The 26,423-nt window shown below is 44.8% G+C and overlaps 1 protein-coding gene across 1 annotated transcript in view; it reads right to left on the reverse strand.

The window, feature by feature from the left end:
- Positions 1-26,423, reverse strand: part of LOC117354406 (tumor necrosis factor receptor superfamily member 16-like) — a 173,090-nt gene that overhangs the window by 31,468 nt on the left and 115,199 nt on the right. The window contains exon 4 of the mRNA XM_033931891.1: positions 4,063-4,267. Coding sequence (XP_033787782.1) covers positions 4,063-4,267 — 205 coding nt within the window. The remainder of the gene's footprint in view (positions 1-4,062; positions 4,268-26,423) is intronic.

The following is a 26,423-nucleotide window of genomic DNA, read 5'->3' on the forward strand; positions in this document are numbered from 1 at the left end:
GGCATGGAGGGGTCCATAGGTACCGATGGCGTGGATACCGGTTGGACGGTGTGGGGCTCGGGCCGGTCTGGTACCGAAAGCAGCGGTGCCAGGATAGAGGGCAAGAGCTGTTTAAGTTGCTGTTGGAGTTGTTCCTGCAACTTATCCTGGAGGATGGCCGCAATGCGGTCATCCAGGGGTGGCACCGGAACCACTTTTTTCTGCTTTGGTTCCATGGGTGCCGCTCTACGCTCCGGCGATGAGGAGGCCGATGCCGAGGCACTCACCGATATCGGAGCGGAGCGCTTTTTAGTTCGGCGTGGAGCCGAAAGAGCCGGTGTCGCCACCGAGGTGGGAGGGCGCTCAAGGGTGGAAGGCTTCTTAGCCGGCTTACCTGGCGCCGGTGGCGCCGATGTAATGTCAAGCGGTGTCGAGGTGGTCGGTGCCGACTTCGATGGTGCCGCAGTTGAAGAAGTCGAGTCCATAGTCGGGCCGGTGCCGAACAGCAGACTTTGCTGGATTTGGCGATTCTTCAACGTGCGTTTTTTAAGAGTGGCACAGCGGGTGCACGAGTCCGCCCGATGCTCCGGTCCCAAGCACTGTAAACACCAATTGTGTGGGTCAGTGAGGGAGATCGGGCGTGCACACCGCTGGCACTTCTTAAAACCGGGCTGCGGGGGCATGAATGGAAACACGGCCTCCGCAAAATCAAACCCCGAGGCCTGGATCGTGACAACAGGCCCCGCCGGGGCAAGGACAAAAAACGAAACAAAAAGAAATAATTTTTTTTTTTTTTTTTTTGAAATGAAAGAAAAAAGAACCCGAAGGTAAATAAAACGAAAAAAGAACGCGAGCGGGAAGGCAAAAAGAGGATTTCAATCGGAGTTGAAAAACGCACGTCTTCTTCGCTCCGCGGAAACGAAGAAACTGGGGACCACGCTCTCCTCCGTCGGGCGGGAAGGCGCACGCGCGGTGCGGCCAACTAGAACTTTCTAGTAAAAAGGTCCGTACCGTGGGCTCCGTCGGTGACGTCACCCATGCGTAAAGAATATGCTGCCTGCTTGTCCTGGGATAATGTCTGTTACATCCATATGTGTAAACTGTAAATTAAAAACAGTCCAGAAGACAATACGTTTGATGCTTTCAATTTCTAGACCAGTGTTTTTCAACCTTTTTTGGGCAAAGGCACACTTGTTTCATGAAAAAAATCACGAGGCACACCACCATTAGAAAATGTTAAAAAATTTAACTCTCTGCCTATATTGACTATATATAAAGTAATTCTCTTGAATAGGAATCAAATAAACACAAAGAAAGTATTTTATAATTACTTTATTATGAAATAAAAATTATAAAAATTATAAAATACTTTATTCAGTGCGAAACCTGGGCCTGTTTGGCTGAACACAAAGCTGATATTCTGGCTGGAATGGAAGAAAGACACACACGTAGCTCTTCGTCAACAGCTCTCAGTCTCTCTCTGTATTTGGTTTTTATAGCATACAAAAATAGACAAATATACCCTCCATCCTTTTTATTAAACCACAATAGCAGTTTTTAGCGCAGGGAGCTGCGCTGAATGCCCAGCACTGCTCTTGACGCTCATAGGCTCCCTGCGCTAAAAACCACTATTGCGGTTTAGTAAAAGGGGACCATATTGTAAAATAGACAGCAGATATAAATTCAGAACTGTGCATAGTAAGTGAAGGGAAGTTTTCATCTCTGGGAATTTACCCAGTTAACTATTAAGTTATTTGGGCAAATTCCTTTGAAAACTGTGGTAATACTGCCTCCACTTTGCTAAATTTAAAATAAAATCATTTTTCCTACCTTGTCTGGTGATTTCTGGTTGCACTTTCTTCTTCTGACTGTGCATCCAATCTTTCTTCCCTTCTATCAGCCTGTATGCTTTCTCTCCTCCACACCTCATTCCCTCCCCCAACTTTTTCTTCCCCTCTCCCTGACCTTTCTTTCTTTTTTTCTGTTTCTCTTCTTTCCTTCTGTTTCCCTGCCTGCCCCCTTTCTTTCTTTCTCCCAGCCTCCTGTCCAGCAGTAACTCTCTTCCCTTCCTCCCCTCCCAGCAGCATCTCTCCGTCTCCCTCTCTAGTAGCAGCTGTCCCTTTTTTTTCCTTGCCCAGCAGCTTCCCAGATTCCTTTCCCTCCTCCCCTCCCAGAAGCATCTCTCCGTCTCCTTCTCCCTCCCCAGTAGCAGCTGTCCCTTTTTTTCCTAGCCCAGCAGCTTCCCAGATTCCTTTCCCTCCTCCCCTCCCAGAAGCATCTCTCCTTCTTCTCCTTATCCAGTAGCAGCTGTCCCTTTTTTTCCTTGCCCAGCAGCTTCCCAGATTCCTTTCCCTCCTCCCCTCCCAGAAGCATCTCTCCTTCTTCTCCCTCTCCAGTAGCAGCTGTCCTTTTTTTTCCTGGCCCAGCAGCTTCCCAGATTCCTTTCCCTCCTCCCCTCCCAGATGCATCTCTCCTTCTCCTTCTCCCTCTCCAGTAGCAGCTGTCCCTTTTTTTTCCTGGCCCAGCAGCTTCCCAGATTCCTTTCCCTCCTCCCCTCCCAGAAGCATCTCTCCTTCTCCCTTTCCAGTAGCAGCTGTCCCTTTTTTCCCCTGCCCAGCAGCTTCCCAGACTGATAGTGGTTTTCTCCCCTCCCAGCAGCTCTTCTTACTTCCCAGCGCAGCGATTCACGAAGGCAGCCTCGGGTCCTTTGTTGGGTCGCGCCGCCTCTGAGGAAAGAGGAAGTTGCATCATCAGAGGCAGCCGCGACTCAGCAAAAGCCCCGAGGCTGCCTTCGTGAATCGCTGCGCTGGGAAGTAAAGGAGAGCTGCAGAGAGGGGAGAAAGCCACTGTCGGAGGCTCCCCAAGATCTCTCCGGCCCAGCGCACGCTTCCGATGCTGATCTTGCAGAAGTTCAAATGAGTCAATCTTGCCGGTCCTGCGCTGTGACGAGAAACTTGTGCGCTGCGACCTAATATTTTGTGCGCCAGCGCACGCCAGCGCAGCTTAGCGGGAACACTGAATTTTTTTCAGCGCAGGGAGCTGCGCTGAATGCCCCTCGCAGCTCCTGACGCTCATAGGATCCCTGTGCTAAAAACCACTATCGTGGTTTAGTAAAATGTGCAAAATATAGACAAGCAGGTATAAATTCTCAAAACAGACACATTTTGATCACTAAATTGAAAATAAAATCATTTTGTCTGATGATTTCATGAGTCTCTAGTTGCACTTCCTTCTTCTGTAAATCCAATATTTCTTTCTTTGTCTCTCTTTCTTTCTCTCTCCCCCTGCCCCCCTCTTCATTTCTGTCTTTTTCTCTCCCCTGCCTCCCCCAAGCCACCACACCGATTTCTCCCTGCTTCCCCGAGTCAGACCTGGCACGTACAAATGCTGGGCCCACAAGCATTCCTCTCACTAATGTCAATTCTGACGTCAGAGAGGAAGTTCCAGGCCAGCCAGGCAGCGATTGGCTGGCCCAGAACTTCCTCTCTGGAGATGAAGGCTTGTTGGGACGGTGCTTGTATGCGCCTGGTCCTGGCTCGGGGAGGCAGGAAGAACAAGATCGCAAAGGCAACGCCTTTACGATCGACCATTTGGGCACCCTTGATCTAGAACAATGACAGCACTTTTTAAGAGAATGACCATGTTATAATGCCAAACTTGGTACTGTCTGAAAAGCAGAAGTGTACAGTACCATTACTCAGTAAGGACTTGCTTCTCGTCATTATTATTTACTGAATATAGGAGAAGAGACGGAGCAGAAACAGATGGAGAGGAGAGGCCAAGACAAAGCAGTGGTGTCAAGCAAAAAACTTTTCACTCTCCTACAGCTCCTCCCATTCCACCTTACCCCTCCCACAATCTAAAACTTAGCTCATTTCAGTCTGGTTATAGAAGGAGATGAGAGACCAGGCGAGTAGCAAACAGGGTCTTCATCAGGGGTGGAGAAACAGGGCAACTGACATGGGCCTCCATAGTTGCCTGAACTTGAAAGAGGGACAGTCTGCAAGCAAGGTTTGAGGTCCCCACCCTAGCATCTGCCCTGGGCCCCATCATGTCTAGTACCAGCCCTGGTGGAAAGCATACCATTTGAAAGCCACATAAGCGAGAAGCCCCACCACAACGGCTGCCAAGATGGAACAGTAAACAGGGATGATGTTCTTGCTGTCCTCCTGCGGAATGAACTCAGGTGAACCAGGAGAGGTGCTGCTGCTCTCTGCCTCTGATGGCCTCCTCTGGTTAGTTTTGTGCCCATCCCCCTCGTCGCGTTTCAGGATCAGCAGCTCTTTAACTGTGAAAACAAGAAGAGACAGAATAGGGGTCACTGATGAGCTGGGGGGAAGGGTCCTTCATAACTCCATAACAGGTGACAAGCAGCTAAGCCAGGCTTGTCCAAGTTCAGCCCTCAAGGAATGCAAGCAGACCAGGCTTTCAGGATATCCCTAATGAATATGTATGAAACAGATTTGCATACAGTGGATGTAGCGAGTATGCAAATTTCTCTCATGCATATTCATGAAAACTCTAACCAGAGAGCTATATCCCATACATACATTCCAATAGAAAAATCAATTATAAACAATATATTTTTATTTTAACATAACAGTAAAGTCCAAAATCTTGTCACATTATAAAACCCTAAGTAATAAATACTTTAGACATAAATAGGAGACCCAAACCCACACCAATCCAACAATTAATCCTTCCCTTAATTCCTCAATCAGTTCTCTCCATCACATGGACCAATTTATTGATTGTAATGTTCTTAACCACCACTCAGCATACTGATCACTAATCTTCCTGTAGCAAAACGTCCATTCTTATCCATGACTGTTCAAATGGAGCTGTCAAGTTGAGATACAGCCCATGACTGTTCGATGTTAAAATTAAAGTCCAGTCCACTGTAGATTTGCATGCCTGGCACCTCCATTATATGCAGATCTCTCATATGCATATTCATTAAGCACAACTGGCCTGGGGGGTCCTCCAGGACAGGGTTGGGAACCACTGCATAGAACATAATTGAGCTATATTGTGTTTTTGAACCCTGAAATTAGTGTGCTGGATTGTTCAGGAAATACATATTCATTAGGGATAGCCTGAAAAACCTGGTTTGTTTGCCATCCTCAAGGATTGAACTTGGATAAACCTAAGCCAAGAAAACTTAAAGGACTCAAGCTGTCTGGTATAGCCTTGAGGGCCGCAATCCAGTCGGGTTTTCAGGATTTCCCCAATGTGCATGCACTGCTTTCAATGCATATTCATTGGGGAAATCCTGAAAACCCAACTGGATTGCAGCCCTCAAGGAGGGACATTGAGATCCCTGGCCTAGACACCCTCTTCCCCAGCAGACTGAAATATCCAGAGGTTTTGCCCCCTGGAATGTTCGTCCCCCAAACTTTTTGCACTTCACATTTCACCCCGGGTACTTTAGTCCCCCACCCTCATAGAAACATAGGAAACATGATGGCAGAAAAAGACCAAATGGCCCATCCAGTGTCTTTGTCTCATACACTACTAGGAGACTATTCCATGCATTTACCACGCTTTCTGTAAAAAGGTATTTCCTTAGATTACTTCTGAGCCTATCATCTCTTAATTCATACTATGCCCATTCATTCTGGAGCTTCCTTTCAGAAAGAGACTTGCCCTCATGTGCATTTATGCCATGTAGGTATTTAAACGTAGAATCTCCCCATTCCCAACTTTCCTCCAAAGTATACATATTGAGATCTTTAAGTCTATCCCCATACAACATATGATGAAGACCAAACATTTTAGTAGCCTTCCTCCGTTTATATCTTTTTGAAGGTGCGGTCTCCAGAATTGTACACAATATTCTAAATGAGGTCTCACCAGTCTTATACAGAGACATCAATATCTCCTTTTTCCTATTGGCCATTCCTCTCCTTATGCACACTTGTATTCTTTTAGCTTTCACCATCGCCTTTTCAACCTGTTTGGCTACCTTAAGATCATCTCATAATATCATACCCAAGTCTTGTACCTCTTTCATGTACAAAAATTCACACCCAAGTCCTGTACCTCTTTCGTGTACAAAAATTCACACCCAAGTCCTGTACCTCTTTCGTGTACAAAAATTCACACCCAAGTCCTGTACCTCTTTCGTGTACAAAAATTCACACCCAAGTCCTGTACCTCTTTCGTGTACAAAAATTCACACCCAAGTCCTGTACCTCTTTCATGTACAAAAGTTCTTCAGCCCCTAAACTGTACTGTTTCCCTCAGATCTTTGCAGCCCAAATGCATGACCTTGCATGTCTTAGCATTAAATTTGAGCTGCAAGATTTCAGACCATTCTTCAAGCTTCATTAGGTCCTTCCTCGTGTTATTCACACCATCAGGGGTGTCTACTTTATTGCAGATTTTGGTATCATCTGCAAAGAGGCAAATCTTACCTGACAGCTCTTTAGCAATATCGCTTACAAAAATGTTAAAAAGAACAGGCTCAAGAACGGAACCTTGAGGCACACCACTAATAACATCCCTTTCCTCAGAGCGATCTCTATTGACCATTTCCCTCTGTCACCTTCCACTCAACCAGTTCCTGACCCAGTCCCTCACTTTGGGGCACATACTGAGGGCACTCAGTTTATTTAATAGATGCCTGTGTGGAGCTCAGGGCCGTGCCTGGAGGGTCTCTGCGGTGACAGGATAATCGCACGCCAGACGCCAGCGCGCCGACAATTCGTCAGAAGACAGAAGCGCACGGGGGAAAAAATAATTTTTAAAGAGCTCCAACTGGGGGTTTGGGGTGGCAACCCCTCCACTTTATTGATCAGTGTTCGTGCTGCCGTTGCAGGGGGGTGTGGGGGGAGAAACCACCCACATTATAGAGAAAATGGAACTTTCCCCCCCAAAATCAGAAAAGTTACGTTTTCGCTATAATGGAGGTTTCCAACCCCCGAACCTCCTCCAACAGCAGCATGAACACTAACCAATAAAGTGGGGGGATGGTTGCCACCCCAAACCCCCCGTTGGAGCTCTTTGAAAATTACTTTTTCCCCTGCGTGCTTCTGTCTTGCGCCGAATTATCGGCGCTGGATTGTCAGCGCGCTGACGTCTTGCACTCCACCGTCTATGAACCGGTCTCTGCGCATGTGCAGACATTGTGAAGACATCCCTTGCATGCGCATGCATGGAGGTTGCCCCAGACGCTGCCCTGAGCTCATTGAAGGAGATATGAGGTTCTTGTGGGAGCGGGCCCGGGATGGGATGGGTGGAATGGGGCAGATCATGTGTTTTCTTTTCTTTTTTTTTTTTTTAAAAAGAAGAAATCTTTTAACCCCCAGTAATGGCTAGTACTTAGAGGGGAGAAGATTGCATCAAGTGACATCAAATCACTGCAATTATGCTACCAAGAAGAAACTTAATCTAGTGGTATACTGAAGCCACCAATGTTGGTACAAGGCATGTGACAATATCAGCATCTAGACCAGAAGATACCTATGTGAGAGGGTGGCTTGAGGGATGGCCTGATCACCAGCAGCATGAAGCCAGAAGAAATGCATGTTATCACTATTATGATAGAAGGAATCATCAAGTGTACTTTAAGTCCACACAAATTTCACATAACCAGAGGAAAACCAGGAACTTCTAGGCCAATTTTTACATTCTTCCCTCTGTTTAAAATTATTTTTCTACTCTTATTGTGTCTCTGGATACAGAAGATGGGAAGGGGGACTAAGGAAATGGGTGAAAGGCAGGGTGGGCAGGGGCAAGAGTGGTGAAAGGTGGGGGCGGGGCAGGGGTGAGTCTGGAGCGAGGTCAGGGGTAGGATGGGGCAGGGTCATATGTCCTTTTTTTGATTTCACAAATATGGTAACCCTAATCTCTCCTCTCCCAACTCTCAAGTCATCAGCCTTTGCAGATGACGAAATAGTGGGATGGTCTCAAATAGGGTTGTCACCTTTCATGTGCATTAATCTGCTCCACTTCCTTGTGACAAGGTACCTGGTGACCAGTTAGTCATAGGCCAGCAGCTCTTCTTCTCTATATAGATGCAGGACTGATGTAAGGTTATGAGGCACCTAGGTAAACCTTAGGCCTTGCCCAACCTCAACCCCCACAATTAACTTCCAAGCCCCTTGGAAACACCCCCCCAACACATATACAATAATCCTGATAACCCAGTACCATTTCTCCCAGAATAATCTGGGTGAATGGGATTTATTTTAAAAAAAAATAAATTATATACTGCCTAAAACCTAAGCCAGGGGTATTCAACCTTTTGGCTTCCCTGGGCCGCATTGGCCGAAAAAAAATGTTTCTGGGGCTTAACAAACGCTGCAGCAAGACAGAGGAGGGATCCGGCAAGACGGTAAATACCTGGAGGCAGCAGAGGAAAACACTGTATCGCCCTTGACCGAGGCCGCACAAAATACTTCACGGGGCCAAAGGTTGGACACCCCTGATCTAAGCAGTTTACAAAGCAACATACAAAATAAATAACAATAGACTATATACTCAGACTCTCCTACAGCCTCCACTACGAACATGCTCATTTTGTTCACATAAATGTCACACACATCCACGCATGTTCCAGGCCCTCTAGACGCGGCTGGGGAAGACAAGAGGAGGCTTTGTAGGGGCGGGACTGAAGGCAGAACAGGGCGGGGCCATGTGTCTGCGGTTTTGCGGCCCAAAAATATGGTAACCCTACGCTTGGTACTATAGAAATGTTTTAAATAAATTTAAAATAAACATACAATTTGGATGTCAGTCCTTATTTCCTAAATGCATGAGAGTAAGGAGAGGGCCACAGCTAGGGTTACCATATGGCTCCAGAAAAAGGACAGATTGAGACATCCAGATTTTACTTCTGTCGACAGAAGTAAAACCCGGATGTCTCAATCTGCCTCTTTTTTCTGGAAACTAAAACAAAACAGAATCCAACTTGGGTCTGCAGTGAAAAGCAATTGGAACAAACAAAGAAAAACTGCTGGCGAGTAAAAGATGAAGGCTAAGTTTATTAAAACAATTTTATGCTGCGGTTAGCGTTACCACCTTTTTACAAACCATGGGATCCGACACGGTCTGTGTTTCAGTTAACAAGCCTTCATCAGGGGTCCCTAATTTGAAAGGTATTGAGTAAAAAAACACAACTAAAATAAACTTAGGCCTGTGTAAAAAAACAAACAAACCCCCACTTAACAAATCGCCGTAGCAGTCACTCATTCTACTGTGGGCCTTTTCCAGCACAGCTTCATGGCTACTTTAGCTCTTCAGTTCGAGCCCAGGAGACCTGCCCTTTCAGGTTTTCCTTACCCACTTTTCTATTTATATTGTAGTTCAAGTTTTATTTAAAATTTGATTTATGCGCTTATCAAATATTTCTAAGCGATTACAATTCTAAAATGGGGGGACAAATTCAAACATATGTACAAAACAGAGGGGGGGAAGGACTACAAAAAGTAATACACTATAATCTCGTTACAACGGACTCGCTTGTAACGGAACCTCGTCTATAACAGACTTTCGGATATAACAGACAACCAATTTGGTCCCCAGAGCTACTTTTAGCTGTAGTTTTGTTCAGCTATTAACAGACATTCAGGTTCCGTCTATAAAACGCGTGGCATGCCGGTGATATAGTATCAAAATGCAACCCAGAAGAAAATGACAGATTATTTTCCTTTCCAGTACAGTACGACATAATGCTTTAGAACATCTTTTAGTGTTCTGGTTTTGCAATCATTTCGTGCCATACCAATGTTTTGCTGAGTTTTATTATTTATGTTGCTGATATGCTTGTGCAGTGACTGTTGTTCATTGATTGTACGTTGTTTCAAGCTGACCTAAATAAAGTTTTTTTTTAAAAAAATCCAAAACTCTGGATATAAACGGACTGTTTTTTCCAGGTCCCTTGAAGTCCGTTATAACAAGATTATACTGTAGTGAAGAAAAGGAACATATAGGGTAAGAACAACCAGGAGGTTTTTCCCACACTTTCACGTTATGTCTTAACACAATTTTGATTTTTGCTTTTTGCTTTGTTTTATTTCTATTTTAATATTTTAGTGTAAGGAGTTTGGAAGTTGATTGGGGGGGGTTGGGCAAGGCCTAAGGTTTACCTAGGTGCCTAATATTTTAATGTAAGCAGCTTAAATATCTTTGATAGGTGGGACATCAAATTTTAATGAAACTTGGAAACTACGGCACAGGCCAAGAGTTAATGGAAAGTATCAGGCAAAGGATGAGAGGTGGAACAGGGGAAAAACGAAGGGTATAAGAAAACCATAACGGAGGAAAATAGATGGGCGAGACAAGAGAACACCACAGAGAACTCTTCTTCTCCTCTCCTAAACAAGTGTCATAGGAGGGTGAAGGAAAGTACATAAAGATGAGAGAAGATTTCAGGGTGAAGGCTAAATCCAGTCAGTTCTTTACAATGTGACAAAAGGTCAGCAGGTTTCACCAGTCAAGAGGTCAGAGGCTCAATGTAGTGGCAACAGGCCAGCAAACAAAGGCACACGCCCAGCCCTCACAGGTCGATCAGATGAATCTCAGGTTGCTTAGGGACCACAGTGATGGGCCTCCACAGAGAGCTGCTTCAGTCACATAAAAAAGCCTCTTTAGCACACCCTGGGCAAGCAGGATGAATTACATAGCTTATTTAGTTCAACACCAAGGGTTAGTGTTACCATATTTTGACCTTAAAAAAAAAAAAAAAAAGGACACATGACCCACTCTGGCTCGGCCCTCACCCCGCCCCTAGAAGCTAGTTTGGCAGTGCCAGCTTACAAGGAATTCAGTGGCTCTCCCCCCCCCTTGGCGTTACAATTCTATTTTCTTCAGGCCGCAGGCAGCTCAGCGCCTCTCTGCAGGTCCCGCCTCCATGGGAATAGGAAGCCGCTGCAGAGAGGCGGCTTCAGGGGCAGACCAATGGCAGCGGGCTCAAGTTGCTGAGCTGCCAGCGGCCTGAAGAAAACAGAATTGCAGTGCCAAGGAGTTAAGGGGAGAGCCACTGGGAGAACCCCTGAATTCTTTGTAAGCCGGCCCTGCCAAACCCAGACAGACTCCACAATTAAAAAAACACGTCAAGACAGTCCTCTAAGAAGAGGACGTGTCCGGGTTTTCCTGGACGTAAGGAAACCCTACCAAGGGTGACCCTCTCCATTTTTTTTCCTAAATCTCTTTCTCAAGTGCCAGCTGGCACTGTGCAGTATGCTATGTCAGACCTATTTCAGGCAGGACAAGTCTTTTCTCTAAAGCATGCAAGTGTTCGAGTTCTGTTCCTATCCATCGCGGCTAGGAATCTTCAAAGACTGATGTTCTTGTGAACCTGATGACCTGGATATGGAAATAATCAGTGATATAGAAAATATCACCTTGCGTGGGGACACAGTAGTGTTAGGTGACTTCAACATGCCTGATGTGGATTGGGATAAACTTACCTCTGCTTCCGGAGGCTATTAAATGCTATGAAGGGAGCTGGTCTCAAGCAACTGGTGTTGGACCCAACAAGGGATCAGGCAATACTGGACCTATTACTTACCAATGGAGAAAGTGTCACAGAGGTCTCGGTGGGCAACACATTGGCCTCCAGTGACCACAACATGGTATGGTTCAATCTTAGGAAAGGTTTCACTAAATCTACCACACTGACCAAGATCCTCAAATTCAAGGACACAAACTTCAAAGAAATGGGAGACTTTGTTCACCAGGCGCTACAAGAACAAGCAGAAACCGATAGCGTGGAAGAAATGTGGTCGACTTTGAAAACCACCATACAGGAAGCGACAAACCGCTATGTTAAATTAGTAAGTAAACAACGAAGGAACAATAAGCCAAAGTGGTTCACTACAGAGATCTTGGCCCTTATCAAGGAGAAGAAAAAAGCATTCATCTCTTACAAACAATCAGGGAAACAGGTCTCTAGAGCAGACTACTTGACCAAATCAAAAGCCGTCAAAACGGCAGTCAGAGAGGCTAAGTTTCACATGGAGGAGTCTCTGGCAAAAAACATCAAGAAGGGAGATAAATCCTTCTTTAGGTATATCAGTGACAGAAGTAAAAACTCAGGCGGAATTGTACGTCTTAGGAAACCAGACGGAGACTATGTGGAAAAGGATTCGGAAAAAGCCCAACTATTAAATGAATACTTCAGCTCAGTCTTCACCCGAGAAGCGCCGGGGCTTGGCCCTCAGCTACAGACAAGGGTTGACTCAGTTGATCCGTTCAGTAACTTTGAGTTTACGCCCAGCAGTGTCTACAGTGAGCTATCAAGGCTCAAGGTTAACAAGGCAATGGGGCCTGACAACCTACACCCCAGGGTGCTAAGGGAGCTGTGTGATGTCCTGGCGGAGCCACTGTCCAAGCTCTTCAACCTCTCCCTTAGCAAAGGCAGCGTTCCGTCGGACTGGAGGACGGCTAACGTCATTCCACTCCACAAGAAAGGCTCCAAGATGGAGACAGCAAACTACAGACCAGTGAGTCTAACATCGATAGTAAGCAAACTAATGGAAACTCTAATAAAACACCAATTGGATAAGATCCTGGATGAGGAGAATCTACGGGATCCCCGTCAACATGGATTTACAAAAGGGAGATCGTGCCAATCCAACTTCATCAGCTTCTTTGACTGGGTGACGGGGAAGCTAGATATTGGGGAGTCCCTGGACATCGTGTACCTGGACTTTAGCAAAGCATTTGATAACGTACCACACGGCAGGTTGCTGAGCAAGATGAGTTCTATAGGATTAGGTGACACATTGACGAAATGGGTTGGGAACTGGCTTGGAGGTAGGCTTCAAAGGGTGGTGGTGAACGGCACACCCTCTGAAATGACGGAGGTGATCAGTGGAGTGCCACAGGGCTCGGTCTTGGGCCCAATCCTATTCAACATCTTTATAAGGGTCTTGGCAGAAGGGCTTAGGGGTAAAATAACATTATTCGCCGATGACGCCAAACTAAGTAATGTAGTGGGCAAATGCACAATAGATGATGTTTCAATGCCCAACAACATGATGCACGACCTACTCCTACTGGAGCGCTGGTCTAGGTCCTGGCAACTCAGCTTCAATGCCAAAAAATGCAAAGTTATGCACCTGGGCAGCCAAAATCCATGCAAGACTTACACCCTAAATGGCGAGATCCTAACAAGAACTGAAGCAGAATGTGACCTAGGGGTGATAGTCAGTGAGGACATGAAGGCTGCCAATCAAGTGGAGCAAGCTTCATCCAAAGCAAGACAAGTCATAGGTTGCATACGCAGAGGCTTCGTCAGCCGAAAGCCGGAAGTCATTATGCCATTGTATAGATCCATGGTGAGGCCCCACCTGGAATACTGTGTGCAATTCTGGAGACCGCATTATCGCAAGGATGTGCTGAGACTGGAGTCGGTTCAGAGAATGGCCACTCGGATGGTCTCAGGACTCAAGGATCTCCCATACGAGGAATGGTTAAACAAATTGCAGCTATACTCACTCGAGGAGCGCAGAGGGGGGACATGATCGAGACGTTCAAGTATTTCTCGGGCCGCATAGAGACGGAGGAAGATATCTTCCTATTCAAGGGTCCCACGACAACAAGAGGGCATCCGTGGAAAATTAGGGGAGGGAAACTACGAGCTGACACCAGGAAATTCTTTTTCACAGAAAGGGTGGTTGATCGCTGGAATAGTCTTCCACTACATGTGATCGAGGCCAGCAGCGTGCCTGATTTTAAGGCCAGATGGGATCGTCACGTGGGATCTATTCACAGGGCAAAGGAAGAGGAGGGATCTATTCACAGGGCAATGGTAGGGGAGGGACATTAGGGTGGGCAGACTGGATGGGCCTTGGCCCTTATCTGCCGTCTAGTTCTATGTTTCTATGTTTCTATCTTTCAAATGGTTCTTTTATAAAAATGGGAAATCAAAAGACTCCTAGGTAGCCAGTCCTCTTTGGTGGATATTTTTAAGGCAGAACTGCCATGTTACCTGGTCCAGGAGTAAGACTTTGGTCAGTCCTGGTTTTAAACTTACATCCCAAAGAAGTGAGGGATTTGTAGTCCCGGTTTCTACCCATTCAAATCAGTGTTGCAAGTCCCATAACATTATCTATAAAAAAAAAAATTGTATTTTTATTCCTGGGTAATAAATGTTTTCTTAACTGCCATAAAAAGTTTAAACAATGGCTATCATTCCCCTCAAACTTTGCTTGTATATGAACATAAAAATAGCCTTACTGGGTCAGACAAATGGTCCATCTAGCTCAGTATCTCGTCTTCAAAGGCCAATCAAGTCATAAGTATCAGGATATTGATATTTTAAAATTTATCTTTTTGCAGAGATTTCAAAATGGTGGCTTTCCTATTGGGTCTCCCAAGGCGATTTTATCAAGTTTCCCTGCTATCTCTGACTTTGGGACAGTAGGGACACAAAGGTACATTACCAAAGGCAGGACTGGCCATAGCTGACCAAGTTCTCTGTGGGGAGAAACAATGTCAAATAGGAACCACTTATGGACCCCCATAGAGTGCTGATGCCACCACTGCACATCAGATTGGGCCTAATGAAACAATTTGTTAGAGCTCTAGATAAGGAGTCGACAGCCTTCCAGTACCTTCAAGACATCTTCTCTAATCTATCTGAGGCCAAGGATAAAGAAGACCCTGTAGTGCAAGGAGTTTCCCAAGAAGCTAATTAGGAAGGAGAAAGCGGCTTGGAACAGTGGTTCGGTGCTTCCTGGGCAATCGCAAGGCTGAAAGCTACGTGGAGTTGGTTGAGAATCTAGTGAAGAATTATAGTAAAATGGGCTGTAGGATATCTTTCAAAGTCCATGTCCTTGATGATCATCTTGAGTCATTCAAGGAGAACATATGAGCATATTTAGAGGAGCAAGGTGGACTTCGAACTAAGGAAAATATGAGAATATGATGGGAGACTACATCTGGGGGGCCGATTTGTAAAAGTGACTTGCAATATAATTGCAAATCTCAAAAATCTACTTATTTCTAAATCTTCTATGGTCATCTTTGAATAACTTCAATATACAGTAAAAAAATAAGTTTTATGAAAATAAGACATTTTCTATACTTTTTTAGGCATCAACAATTAGGAAATCACACTTTGCCCAGGAATAAAAATTGTATTACACAGTGAAATGAATCAGGAGGTTTGCAGACATCCAGAACTGGACTCTAAGCTGTGACATTCCCTCCAGCCACCATCCTCTGAGCCATCCAGTCTGGGAACTGTAGTTATGTTCTGGATCCTTGACATGTCACCAGTTCACAAGCCTCTTCTAGAATGAGAATAGAGAAAGCTGGTCTTGCAACAGGCAGGCTTTGCGCCATCGCATACAGGGAACTGTAGTCCTGCATTTCTTAGGGGAATCAAAATTAGTACTTCCCATGTATGGGGAGATGGAAGGGAATGAGATAGAGATGCCAGACCGTGAAGTGGACAGGAAGAGAGGATAAGAGAAGAAAGAGATGCCAAAGCATGGGGGAGGGATAAAATGGAGAGCAGGTGATGATGAAATGAATCATGTAAAAAGGAGAGGAGTATAGGATAGACCGCTTATGGAAGGGGCATAGAAAAAGGGAAATGCCATATGGAAGGGAGAAAAAGGGTGGATAGTGGATGGAAGGGGCAGAGAGAGGGCAGATGCTGGATGGAAAGAAGAGAGAGAAGATGATTAAAGCAAATATGACAAGAGGTAGAAAAAAGATTTTTTTGTTGCTTTAGAATAAAGTAGTATTGTAGTTGTATTTGATAAACATTTATAAACAGAAAATGGAAATAAGGTAATTTTTATACATTTTTTACTAACTTTCCGAGACCAAAACTCAGGTCCGGCAGGATACCTAATTTTAATAGCAGTATACTGTCCTAACCTGAGGAAGGAGGTTTGGTCTCTGAAAGCTAATTGAAAAATTTATTAGTCCAATAAAATGGTATTTTTTATTTTTTTGTTTTATTTCTGTTTGTTAATATTAAAGTGATGATTGTTATTCATCAGTTTTTTTCAAATTCACATCTGCTATCTTTATATTTTGCACAGTATTAGGAGATGTGTGTCATTGTTTCTGCGGTATTGCATTGTTTGCAGAGTCTGGCATCTTGGCTGTTCAGTTTACTTTTGTCTACATATTTCTATTTTTAGTTTGTGATTACTTATTCCTTATTGGGTGAGGGTGTATCTGTGTTCTATGAGTATGAAAAGGTCACGGTTTTCTGTTAGCTTTGACTGTGCAGGAAATGGAAAAGGGGCAAAACTGAGGAGAACTGGAAAGAGCACAGAAGTATCAAAAAGAATGTCACCTTGTAGTTAGAAAAGCCAAAAGAGAATATGAAGAGAGGCTAGCCAGGGAAACAAAAAATTTCAAACCGTTCTTCAAATATGTTAAAGAGAAACAGCTGGCTAGGGAGAAGGTGGGACCACTGGATGACTGAGACAGGAAGGGAGTAGTGAAGGAGGAGAAAGAAGTTGAAGAAAGACTAAACATGTTCTTTTCATCTGTATTTACAAAAAAGAGGACACATCCAACATCCCGGAACCTGAGCAAATCTTCAAAGGAGACCAAGCAGAAAAATTAACATCCATGGAAGTAAGCCTTGAAGACGTACGCAGGCAGATAGAAAAATTAAAAACTGACATATCGCCGGGCCCGGACGGAATCCACCCAAGAGTTCTGAAAGAACTAAAGGAGGAAATAGCGGAACTACTAGAGCAAATTTGCAATCTATCCCTGAAAACAGGCATGATCCCGGAGGATTAGACGATAGCCAATGTTATGCCCATCTTTAAAAAGGGATCAAGAGGTGACCCGAGGAACTACAGACCAGTGAGTCTGACCTCAGTTCCGGGGAAAATGGCAGAAGCACTGATAAGACAGTATCGATGAGCATTTTGAAAGAAATAAACTTCTGATAACAAGCCAACATGGTTTCTGCAAGGGGAGATCGTGCCTAATGAACTTATTGCACTTCTTCGAAGGAACTAACAGATGGTCAAAGGGGATCCCATAGACATCGTATACTTAGATTTCCAAAAAGCCTTTGACAAGGTACCCCATGAACGCCTACATCGGAAACTGAAGAACCATGGGGTGGAAAGAGATGGATCAGAAATTGGTTGGCGGGTACGAAACAGAAGGTAGGAGTGAAGGGCCACTACTCAGACTGGAGGAGGGTCACGAGTGGTGTTCTGCAGGGGTCGGTGCTCAGACCGCTGTTATTCAATATATTTATAAATGATCTAGAAACAGGGACGAAGTGCGAAATAATAAAATTTGCAGACAACAAACTATTTAGTGGTGCTCAAACTAAAGAGGACTGCAAAGATTTACAAAGGGACCTGAACAAACTAGGGGAGTGGGCGACAAGATGGCAGATGAAGTTCAATGTAGAGAAATGTAAAGTATCGCATGTAGGAAGCAGAAACCCGGGGTACAGCTAAACGATGGGAGGGATGTTATTGAGTGAGAGTACCCAAGAAAGGGACTTGGGGTAATGGACGAGACAATAAAGCCAATGGCACAGTGCACAGCAGCCGCTAAGAGAGCGAATAGAATGCTAGATATAATCAAGAGGGGTATTACAACCAGAACGAAAGAAGTTATCCTGCCATTGTATTGAGCAATGGTGCATCCGCATCTAGAGTTCTGCGCCCAATATTGGTCGCCATACCTTAAGAAGGATATGGCGATATTTAAGAGGGTTCAGAGGAGAGCGACACGTCTGATAAAAGGGATGGAAAACCTTTCATATGCTGAGAGATTGGAGAAACTGGGGCTCTTTTCCCTGGAGAAGAGAAGACTTAGAGGAGATATGATAGAGACCTACAAGAACATGAAGGGCATAGAGAAAGTGGAGCGGGACAGATTCTTCAAACTTTTGAAAACTACAAGAACGAGAGGGCATTCGGAAAAGTTGAAAGGGGACAGATTCAAAACAAACGCTAGGAAATTTTTCTTCACCCAACAGGTGGTGGACACCTGGAATGCGCTTCCAGAGGGTGGGATAGGATAGAGTACGATACTGGGGTTCAAGAAGAGATTGGACAATTTTCTGAAAGAAAAGGAGATAGAGGGGGATATAGATAGAGGATTACTACAGAGGTCCTGGACCTGTTGGGCTGCCGCGTGAGCGGACTGCTGGGCATGATGGACCTCTGGTCTGACCCAATGGGTGTATTGATTTTGCAGTGCTCACTAAGATGCTGCCTTTTCCTAGGTGCACCCTTGTTGTGTCACTTGTGGATTATTACTAAAAATAATTTTTTATATAGAGAAGGTGGGTTAAAAAATTATCAGCCCTGGGTGTCAAATATACTAGGTATGCCAGTCCAGCCAGGCAAACATTGTTGCTGTATGAAGTTTTATTATTCCTGATAGTAGAAATACCAAGTCACATGCATACGGCTGCCCTCAGACATTCACATGCTGAGCACCCCTCTCTTCTCATACATTTAGGAGCTGGTGTCCTCCTGTGGTCCAGCCATCTCATCCCTTCTTCCTTTCTCACCCCCATGGATCCAGTCACTCTCCCTCTATTCTGCTCCCCTATCTATATCTCTCCTTTCCCACTCAAGCCTCTCTTCCCTACCTCTCAATTCACCTTCAAACTTGTCTTTATCACCAGTAGTGGCTGGCAGTGCATAATAGCCACTACCTCCTACCAGTCTTGGAATATGCCCTACCCTGCTAAAAACAGGAAGTTGAGGAAAGGGGGAAGGATGCAGCAGAGAGAAGGCTCTGGAGGACAAAGGGCAGTAGCATGAGTTATGGGCTGGCGATAAAGACAAGTGTGAAGGTGGACTGATAAAGCGGGAAGAGAGAAGGTGCTGGATCATGGGGGGGGGAGGGGGAGGGTGTAAGGAAGACATGGAGGGAAGAGAGAGATGATGGACCCAGGAGTAGGGTAAGTAGGGTGCTAGACCATAGAGGGAAAAGGGGGGGCTGAGAGACAGAGACACAGACAGACAGACAGAATGTATTCCCCATTATGCAAGTCTGTTACCATTTATGCCAACTATTTCCCTGGAGGCCCAATAGCATTTGGCAAGAGGAAATGGAGGGAGTTTGTTACCAACTTATGTTTCTCTGTGCGTGCTTTGCATCTATCTTTTCACATGGGACTGAAGAATCACAAATCAAAAGAAAGCTAAATCATTTTGTGTTGTTCCTTTCATTTGAAAGGCGAAACACACCGCACAGATCTTTCTAAATTTATGCCCCAGATCTACCGCTAGAAAACCTCACTCACTAGCCTTCAATCTCACTCACTGTGGTCGTAAATCTCTTTGGGATGGGCCACCCTTGATGTCTCTAATAACATAAGCCTTGAATTTATTTTGCCTGTTGAAATCCTCCCTGGAAGGAGCTCCTGAAATGTTTTTTGGGGCGAGGCGGAATTGGATAGAGTCTGGTCACTCTAAAACTACATAGTGTGTTGGCACTACAGTTCCCCTTCCGAATCTGCAGTTTCAGTACCTGAGGATTCGGTTATTTGAGTGTGTGTGTGTGTGTGTGTGTGTGTGTGGGGAGGTTAACAAAAAACTCTGCATCGGAGCTTCCCCAGACCTTACCTGGTCTAGCGGTGACGCATGCAGGATCGATCATCCTACGATCCTGCCCCGTGCAGAGCAGTCATCAAAATGGCTGCCTTGAGTTCTCATTGTATTCTTGAGACTAAAACGGAAACTATGGCAGCCGTTTTGATGATGGCTTTGCACAGGGCAGGAGCGTAGGACGATCGATCCTGTCCTGCGTCACCGCTAGACCAGCAGGTAAGGTCTGGGGAAGGTCCAGGACACAGGAGGGGGTGGGTCAGATCTGGCCCTAAAAATTATTTTTCAATATTTGCGGCCGGCTCTGCCCCTAACCCCCGCGAATATTGAGGTTTTGCTGACTTGGAGAACAGGCTTGGGATACTACTACTATTTAACATTTCTACACACGCTGATAGGCATATGCAACACCTTACAACAACATATTTAAGAAATGGTCCCTGCTCAGTAGAGCTTGCAATCTAAACTAACAGACAACAGGTCACGTAGGGCTGGCTTAAGGAGTTTCTCAGGGTGCTAAGGGTGAGGGGTTTTTGAGTTGAATGCATTCTCAAAGAAATGGGCTATCACTCTGGATCTGAATAGTTCCAGGGATGGAGCTTGGCGTAAATGCGCACGAGCGAATCTCTTTCATTTGAAAGGAAGCTCTGACATGAGAGGGCATAGGATGAAGTTAAGAGGTGATAGGCTCAGGAGTAATCTAAGGAAATACTTTTTTTTTTTTTTTTTTTTTTTACAGAAAGCATGGTAGATGCGCAGAATAGAGGTGGTGCAGGTAGAGGTGGTGCAGACAAAGACTCTGAATTCAAGAAAGCGTGGGACAGGCAATTGGGATCTCTTGGGAAGAAAAGAGAGATAGTGGATGCTACGGTTGGGCAGATTGGATGGGTCATTTGGCCTTTATCTGCCATCATGTTCCAGGCATATGGGGCAGCAAGAGATAAAAGGGCGCAATCTAGAGCTGGCAGGAGAAGAGAAGGGTACAGATAAGAGATTTGCCTGATGAATGGAGCTCTCGGGGAGGAGTATAGGGAGAGACAAGACAGGAGAGATGAGGAGCGCACTTGCCCCTTCTGGGCAGTACTTCTTCCTGCAAAATTTGATTTGGCATGCTTGAGTTTTATATGCAGACGAGTACAAATTGGACCAATAAAGTTTTTCTTTGTTTTTACTTCTTTTGTGCCTGTGCTTGTACCGTCTCTCCTTTCATACTCCCACAGCACAGTTTGTTTGTATCTATCTATCTATCTATGGGAACTTATTTATTCCCTAAAATATACCAGTTGTTTAGTGAACTACTACACTTCTCCCTCTGTATTCGCGATTTCAGCAGTTTCAATTATTCAGTTTTTAGCTTGCTGGCTCCTCCCCTCCAATTACATCAGCTTGCATAGAGAAAGTGCTGATTTCACAAGTGTTTACAGAGAAAATCGCCGATTTTCTTCACCGTGTTTTCTTCACCGATTTTCTTTCTTCACCGATTTTTGCCTCTCCTTCAGAACATGCCAGGTCTCCCACCATGTTATTCGCAGTTTCACCATATTCACGATGGTTTTTGAACAGAAAACAATGAATAACATATGAAAAAGTTATTCACGGTTTTTCTGTATTTGCGGTTTAGTTAATCCCCCTATCACAGCAAATACGGAGGGAGAAGTGTACTATTAATTTTTTACAGCATTACTTGTATAATTATCAAAGACCACCACCCAGATTACCCAGGCTGGTGATATGGGGACAGTCATGCTTTTAAACTTATTTATTTATTCAATTTTCTATACCGTTCTCCCAGGGGAGCTCAGAATGGTTTACATGAATGTATTTAGGTACTCAAGCATTTTTCCCTGTCTGTCCCAGTGGGCTCACAATCTATCTAATGTACCCGGGGCAATGGGGGGATTACATGACTTGCATTCCAAAATAGTCTGTGATTTGTAGTGACCGATTCTACCCTTTGAAATCAATGCTGCAAGCCCCCTGGGTGCACCAAAATCTCCAGCCTGGAACTGGGGAACTTCACATCGTTGGGTCTGTTCCAGTCACCAGGGGTTGTTGGGGGGGGGGGGGAGATCATAGCTCCCCAGAAAGGGTTGTGATCTGGAGACTAGGGTCCTTGGGGTAAGTGACCTTCGCACTTTGGAATAGTTACAGTAGTCTGGGGGATTTAAAAATACAGTACGCAAACACCTAGGCCAGGTCATGTTGCCTTTAGCATAGGGTTACCAGACATCTGGATTTCCCCGGACATGCCCGGGGGTCTGGATAGCTTTTCGAAACCCGGCACTTCATACTGGTTTTGAAAAGAAATTGCGTCAGGAGGGGGGCATCTGCGCGGATGCCTTTCTGCCCAACGGACAGGCAGCAGGGAGGGGGGGGGGCAGAGCAGGCTTAGGGATGGGTCCAGATTTTACCGACGTAAAATCTGGTAACCCTACTTTGGCACAACACTTACAATGCATCTTAATGACTAGCTTAATGACTAGGGCCACTACATTCTACTCATAGTTTTATCTATTTGAAAAAAAAATAATAAATAAAAAAATCAATACAGTACAGGTTAAGAATGAGTTACGTTTTTAAAGCTGTTCTTAAGTCGGATTTGTATGCAATTCAGAGCTTGTAGATTTTAAGATTCTTGCTGCTTACCCTCTGCTCCCAGCTGCCAAAAGAGCCAATTGTCCCTACCAGTGTTCCCTCGCACACTGTTTTTAATGTGGCCATGCATCATTCCTGAATCTGCTATGGGAGAAGTGTAAGAGTCGGTGCCACTGGAAATACTGCCCAGGGAAATCAAACGAAGCCGCAACCGTGTTCTTAAGTATGAGTCATACTTGAGTCAGGCGTCTGTAACTCGGGGACTGCCTATATACCTCAATTATTTCCATTATAACTAAAAGGGTCCTTTTACTAAACTGCCTTAGACTAGGACCTGCTCAGGCACCCTGCAGCAACTTCATAATGTGCACATGCGTTAACTAAGCACTACAAAGTTTGTTTTTTCAAAAAAAAGCGTTTATTTGAAAATAGTAATACTGCAATACGTTGTAATGCAAGTTCCAGGCATCAAAATATGAAAAATCAACCCTCACCGAAAAAGCCTGAACTCCCAGAGACAGCCAGTGTCATCATAAGAACATAAGCAATGCCTCCACTGGGTCAGACCCGAGGTCCATCGTGCCCAGCAGTCCGCTAACATGGCAGCCCAACAGGTCCGGGACCTGCGCAGTAGCTCCCTATCTATACCCCTCTATCCCTCAAGACCCAAGAACAATATTCAAGCATAAGTAAAACGCCAACTATTACCAAAAGTTCAAAGCTAACCTGTGTGGGTGAGCCTTGTGCCCGTCGCATGGGTTAAAAGTCCCAGACTTTATGAAAGACATCACCTGACCATTTTGGATCACTGATGATAAACCAAAGTGGAACTGGACCAATAACAAATATTGACTCTGCCTGGTTTTTTTATTTGTTACATTTAAGGAGAAAAAAAAAAAATACCTCATAGGGTGAAGCAGACTTAGTATATTTAATGGTACTGCTATCGTTCCCCACAATATAATCACAGATAAAAAAAAACCTTCTACTCCATCTGTGTGCAATATTCAAGCAAAAATATGTATAACATGTAGTAATGTAGCACTTATTTGAAATCCCTACAGAGTGCCTGGCTTCTTCAGGGGAAAGAGCTGTTCTTTAGCTGACCATCATACCAGCGCTATGCTACAAACAATAAATAAACCAATGGTTAAAATCTTATATTGGTCTCATTGCAAAACATTTCATAGGCTTAATGGAGGCAGACAAAGAAACTATCAGGGTGCTCTGTAGGGATTTCAGGCACTCAAGCATTTTTCCCTATCTGTCCTGTTGGGCTCACACTTGGAGTATTGTGTTCAATTTTGGAGACCGTATCTGGCGAAGGACGTAAGAAGACTTGAGGCGGTCCAGAGGAGGGCGACGAAAATGATAGGAGGCTTGCGCCAGAAGACGTATGAGGAGAGACTGGAAGCCCTGAATATGTATACCCTAGAGGAAAGGAGAGACAGGGGAGATATGATTCAGACGTTCAAATACTTGAAGGGTATTAACGTAGAACAAAATCTTTTTCAGAGAAAGGAAAATGGTAAAACCAGAGGACATAATTTGAGGTTGAGGGGTGGTAGATTCAGGGGCAATGTTAGGAAATTCTACTTTACGGAGAGGGTAGTGGATGCCTGGAATGCGCTCCCGAGAGAGGTGGTGGAGAGTAAAACTGTGACTGAGTTCAAAGAAGCGTGGGATGAACACAGAGGATTTAGAATCAGAAAAGAAGATTAAATATTGAACTAAGGCCAGTACTGGGCAGACTTGCACGGTCTGTGTCTGTATATGGCTGTTTGGTGGAGGATGGGCTGGGGAGGGCTTCAATGGCTGGGAGGGTGTAGATGGGCTGGAGTAAGTCTTAACAGAGATTTCGGCAGTTGGAACCCAAGCACAGTGCAGGGTAAAGCTTTGGATTCTTGCCCAGAAATAGCTAAGAAGAAAAAATTTAAATTTAAATTGAATCAGGTTGGGCAGACTGGATGGACCATTCGGTCTTTATCTGCCGTCATCTACTATGTTACTATGTCACACTCTATCTAATGTACCTGGGGCGATGGGGGATTAAGTGACTTGCCCAGGGTCACAAGGAGCAGTGTGGGATTTGAACCCACAACCTCAGGGTGCTGAGGCTCTAACCACTGCACCCCCCCCCCCAATTACTATTCAATGTATTGTAAACCACTTCAGGTGAATCTCTTCAGGAAAAGAGTTAATAAATAAGGCTGAAGTTTAGTAAAACGACTCCTAAATTTGTGCTATTTGGCTGGGGAGAAGTTTCTATGAAATGTTAGCTGGAAAGACGGCTTTATTAAAGTAATAATTGTTATATACCACTGACAAAGGAAATGTTCCTTAAAAATGTTGATGCTTGCACTATGCCACTGTTGACAGTGCAAAATGTATAGACCATCCACGCCTCCATCCCCCCCCCCCCCACTCACAGCTGGATACAGCACAGCTCTCACTGCTCCAGCTGTCCTCTTGGAAAAAAAAAGTTTTCCTGCAAACTTGTCATCACTTCCCAGCCAGGCAGCCCAGATACTCCTTCTGAAAAGAACCTCAACCCCCTGCCTCTTCAAGGCTTTGATATGCCAAAGAAGAGGAAAGGGAAGGGAGAAAGGGGAGGGGGGGAGCAAAGCTTTTCTAAGCCTGAATTTTGTATTTTATGTTTTATAGAAGCAAAACTTCCCTTATTTTTTAGCCATCATCATGAAATTGGGAACATTACAATCGCAGGTTGAAATATTGAGACAACCGTTTACGCAGGAAATTGGATTTTAAAAAAAAGGTTTAGCAGGTTTTAACATAGGACTTTCTGGTCGCCATATCTGAAAAAAAGATATAGCGGAATTAGAAAAAGTACAGAGAAGGGGGAATGATGAAAATGATTAAAGGAATGGGACGGTTTCCCCTATGAGGAAAGGCTAAAGCGGCTAGGGCTCTTCAGTTGGAGAAGAGACGGCTCGGGGAGATATGATAGAGGTCAATAAAATACTGAGTGGAGTGGAAGAGGTAGATGCATTTTTGGAAAGAGTGAACAAGCGATCAATTCACAAGGACTAGGGAGCATGCAATGAAGCTACTAAGTAGTAAACTTAAAACACAGAAAATATTTCTTTGCCGATAAGATAGAGAGAATAAGAGAGAATGTTGATAGGCAAATTACTGCAAAACACTTTAGCGGATTTTGCGGTAAGCCTTTTATCCCCCACATTATGCATGTGTTAGCACCTGTGGCGTGTAGAGAGGGTAAGAACATAAGAATAGCCTTACTGGTCAGACCAATGGTCCATCAAGCCCAATAGCCCGTTCTCACGGTGGCCAATCCAGGTCACTAGTACCTGGCCAAACCCCAAGGAGTAGCAACATTCCATTCAGAATCCCAAAGAATAGCAACATTCCATGCTACCGATCCAGGGCAAGCAGAGGCTTCCCCCCATGTCTTTCTCCATAAGAGACTATGCGACTTTCATTCCAGGAACTTGCCCAAACCTTTATTAAAACCAGCTATGCTATGTGCCCGGGACAGTGGAGCCCCCTCCTGCCACGCGTGGGCATGCCCCTTGCGCTGTACCTCTAACGTTCGTGGCATGAGCAGCAACCCCCAACCTGCTGCTCGCGCCAGCTCTTCCCCCGACGTCACTTCTTAGGTGTGGGGCCAGGAAGTGAAGTCAGAGGAAGAGCCCATGCCGGTGCCAGCAGCAGGTTGGGGTTGCTGCTTGTGCCAGGAACGTTATGAAGGGGTGCATGCGCGGCAGGTGCTGGCACCCCCCCCCCCCCTCCTCTTACTACGCCACTGGTTAGCACTAAACTTAAAAAGGGCCCTAAAGGTTGGACAACTATTAACATGATGGTTTGACACCACCCAAGCTCCATTTCAGGAGTATTCAGGTAGGGCCAAAGCAAATTCTAATAATAATAAAAAAAACTTTATTCTTGCATACCGCCATACCATTTAGTTCTAGGCGGTTCACATTCAAGAGAGACTGAGCAGTTCAGTGACAATACATTCTTAAAGAATACAGAGTATAATTGACGTTTCATTTACACATTTTTTTTAAAAAGACACGTTTTCATAGACTTTCGAAAGGTGTAATAAGACTGAGTCTGGGAAATTATTGTACTTAACCAATTGTTCAATTTGCCTGCCCAAAATGCAAACGTTTTATCAAGAAATCTTTTATGACGGCAATGTTTTAGTGTAGGATAGACAAAGAAATTGATTCTTCGAGCAGACTTTTTTTTTACCCCATATAGTTCATACCGTGAAGATAGGTAAGCTGGAGCCAAGCCGAACAACGTTTTGAAGCAAATACAAGCAAATTTAAATAGAACTGTAGCTTT

Source organism: Geotrypetes seraphini, chromosome 2 (assembly GCF_902459505.1).
Source record: "Geotrypetes seraphini chromosome 2, aGeoSer1.1, whole genome shotgun sequence".
Classification (NCBI taxonomy): Eukaryota; Metazoa; Chordata; class Amphibia; order Gymnophiona; family Dermophiidae; genus Geotrypetes; species Geotrypetes seraphini.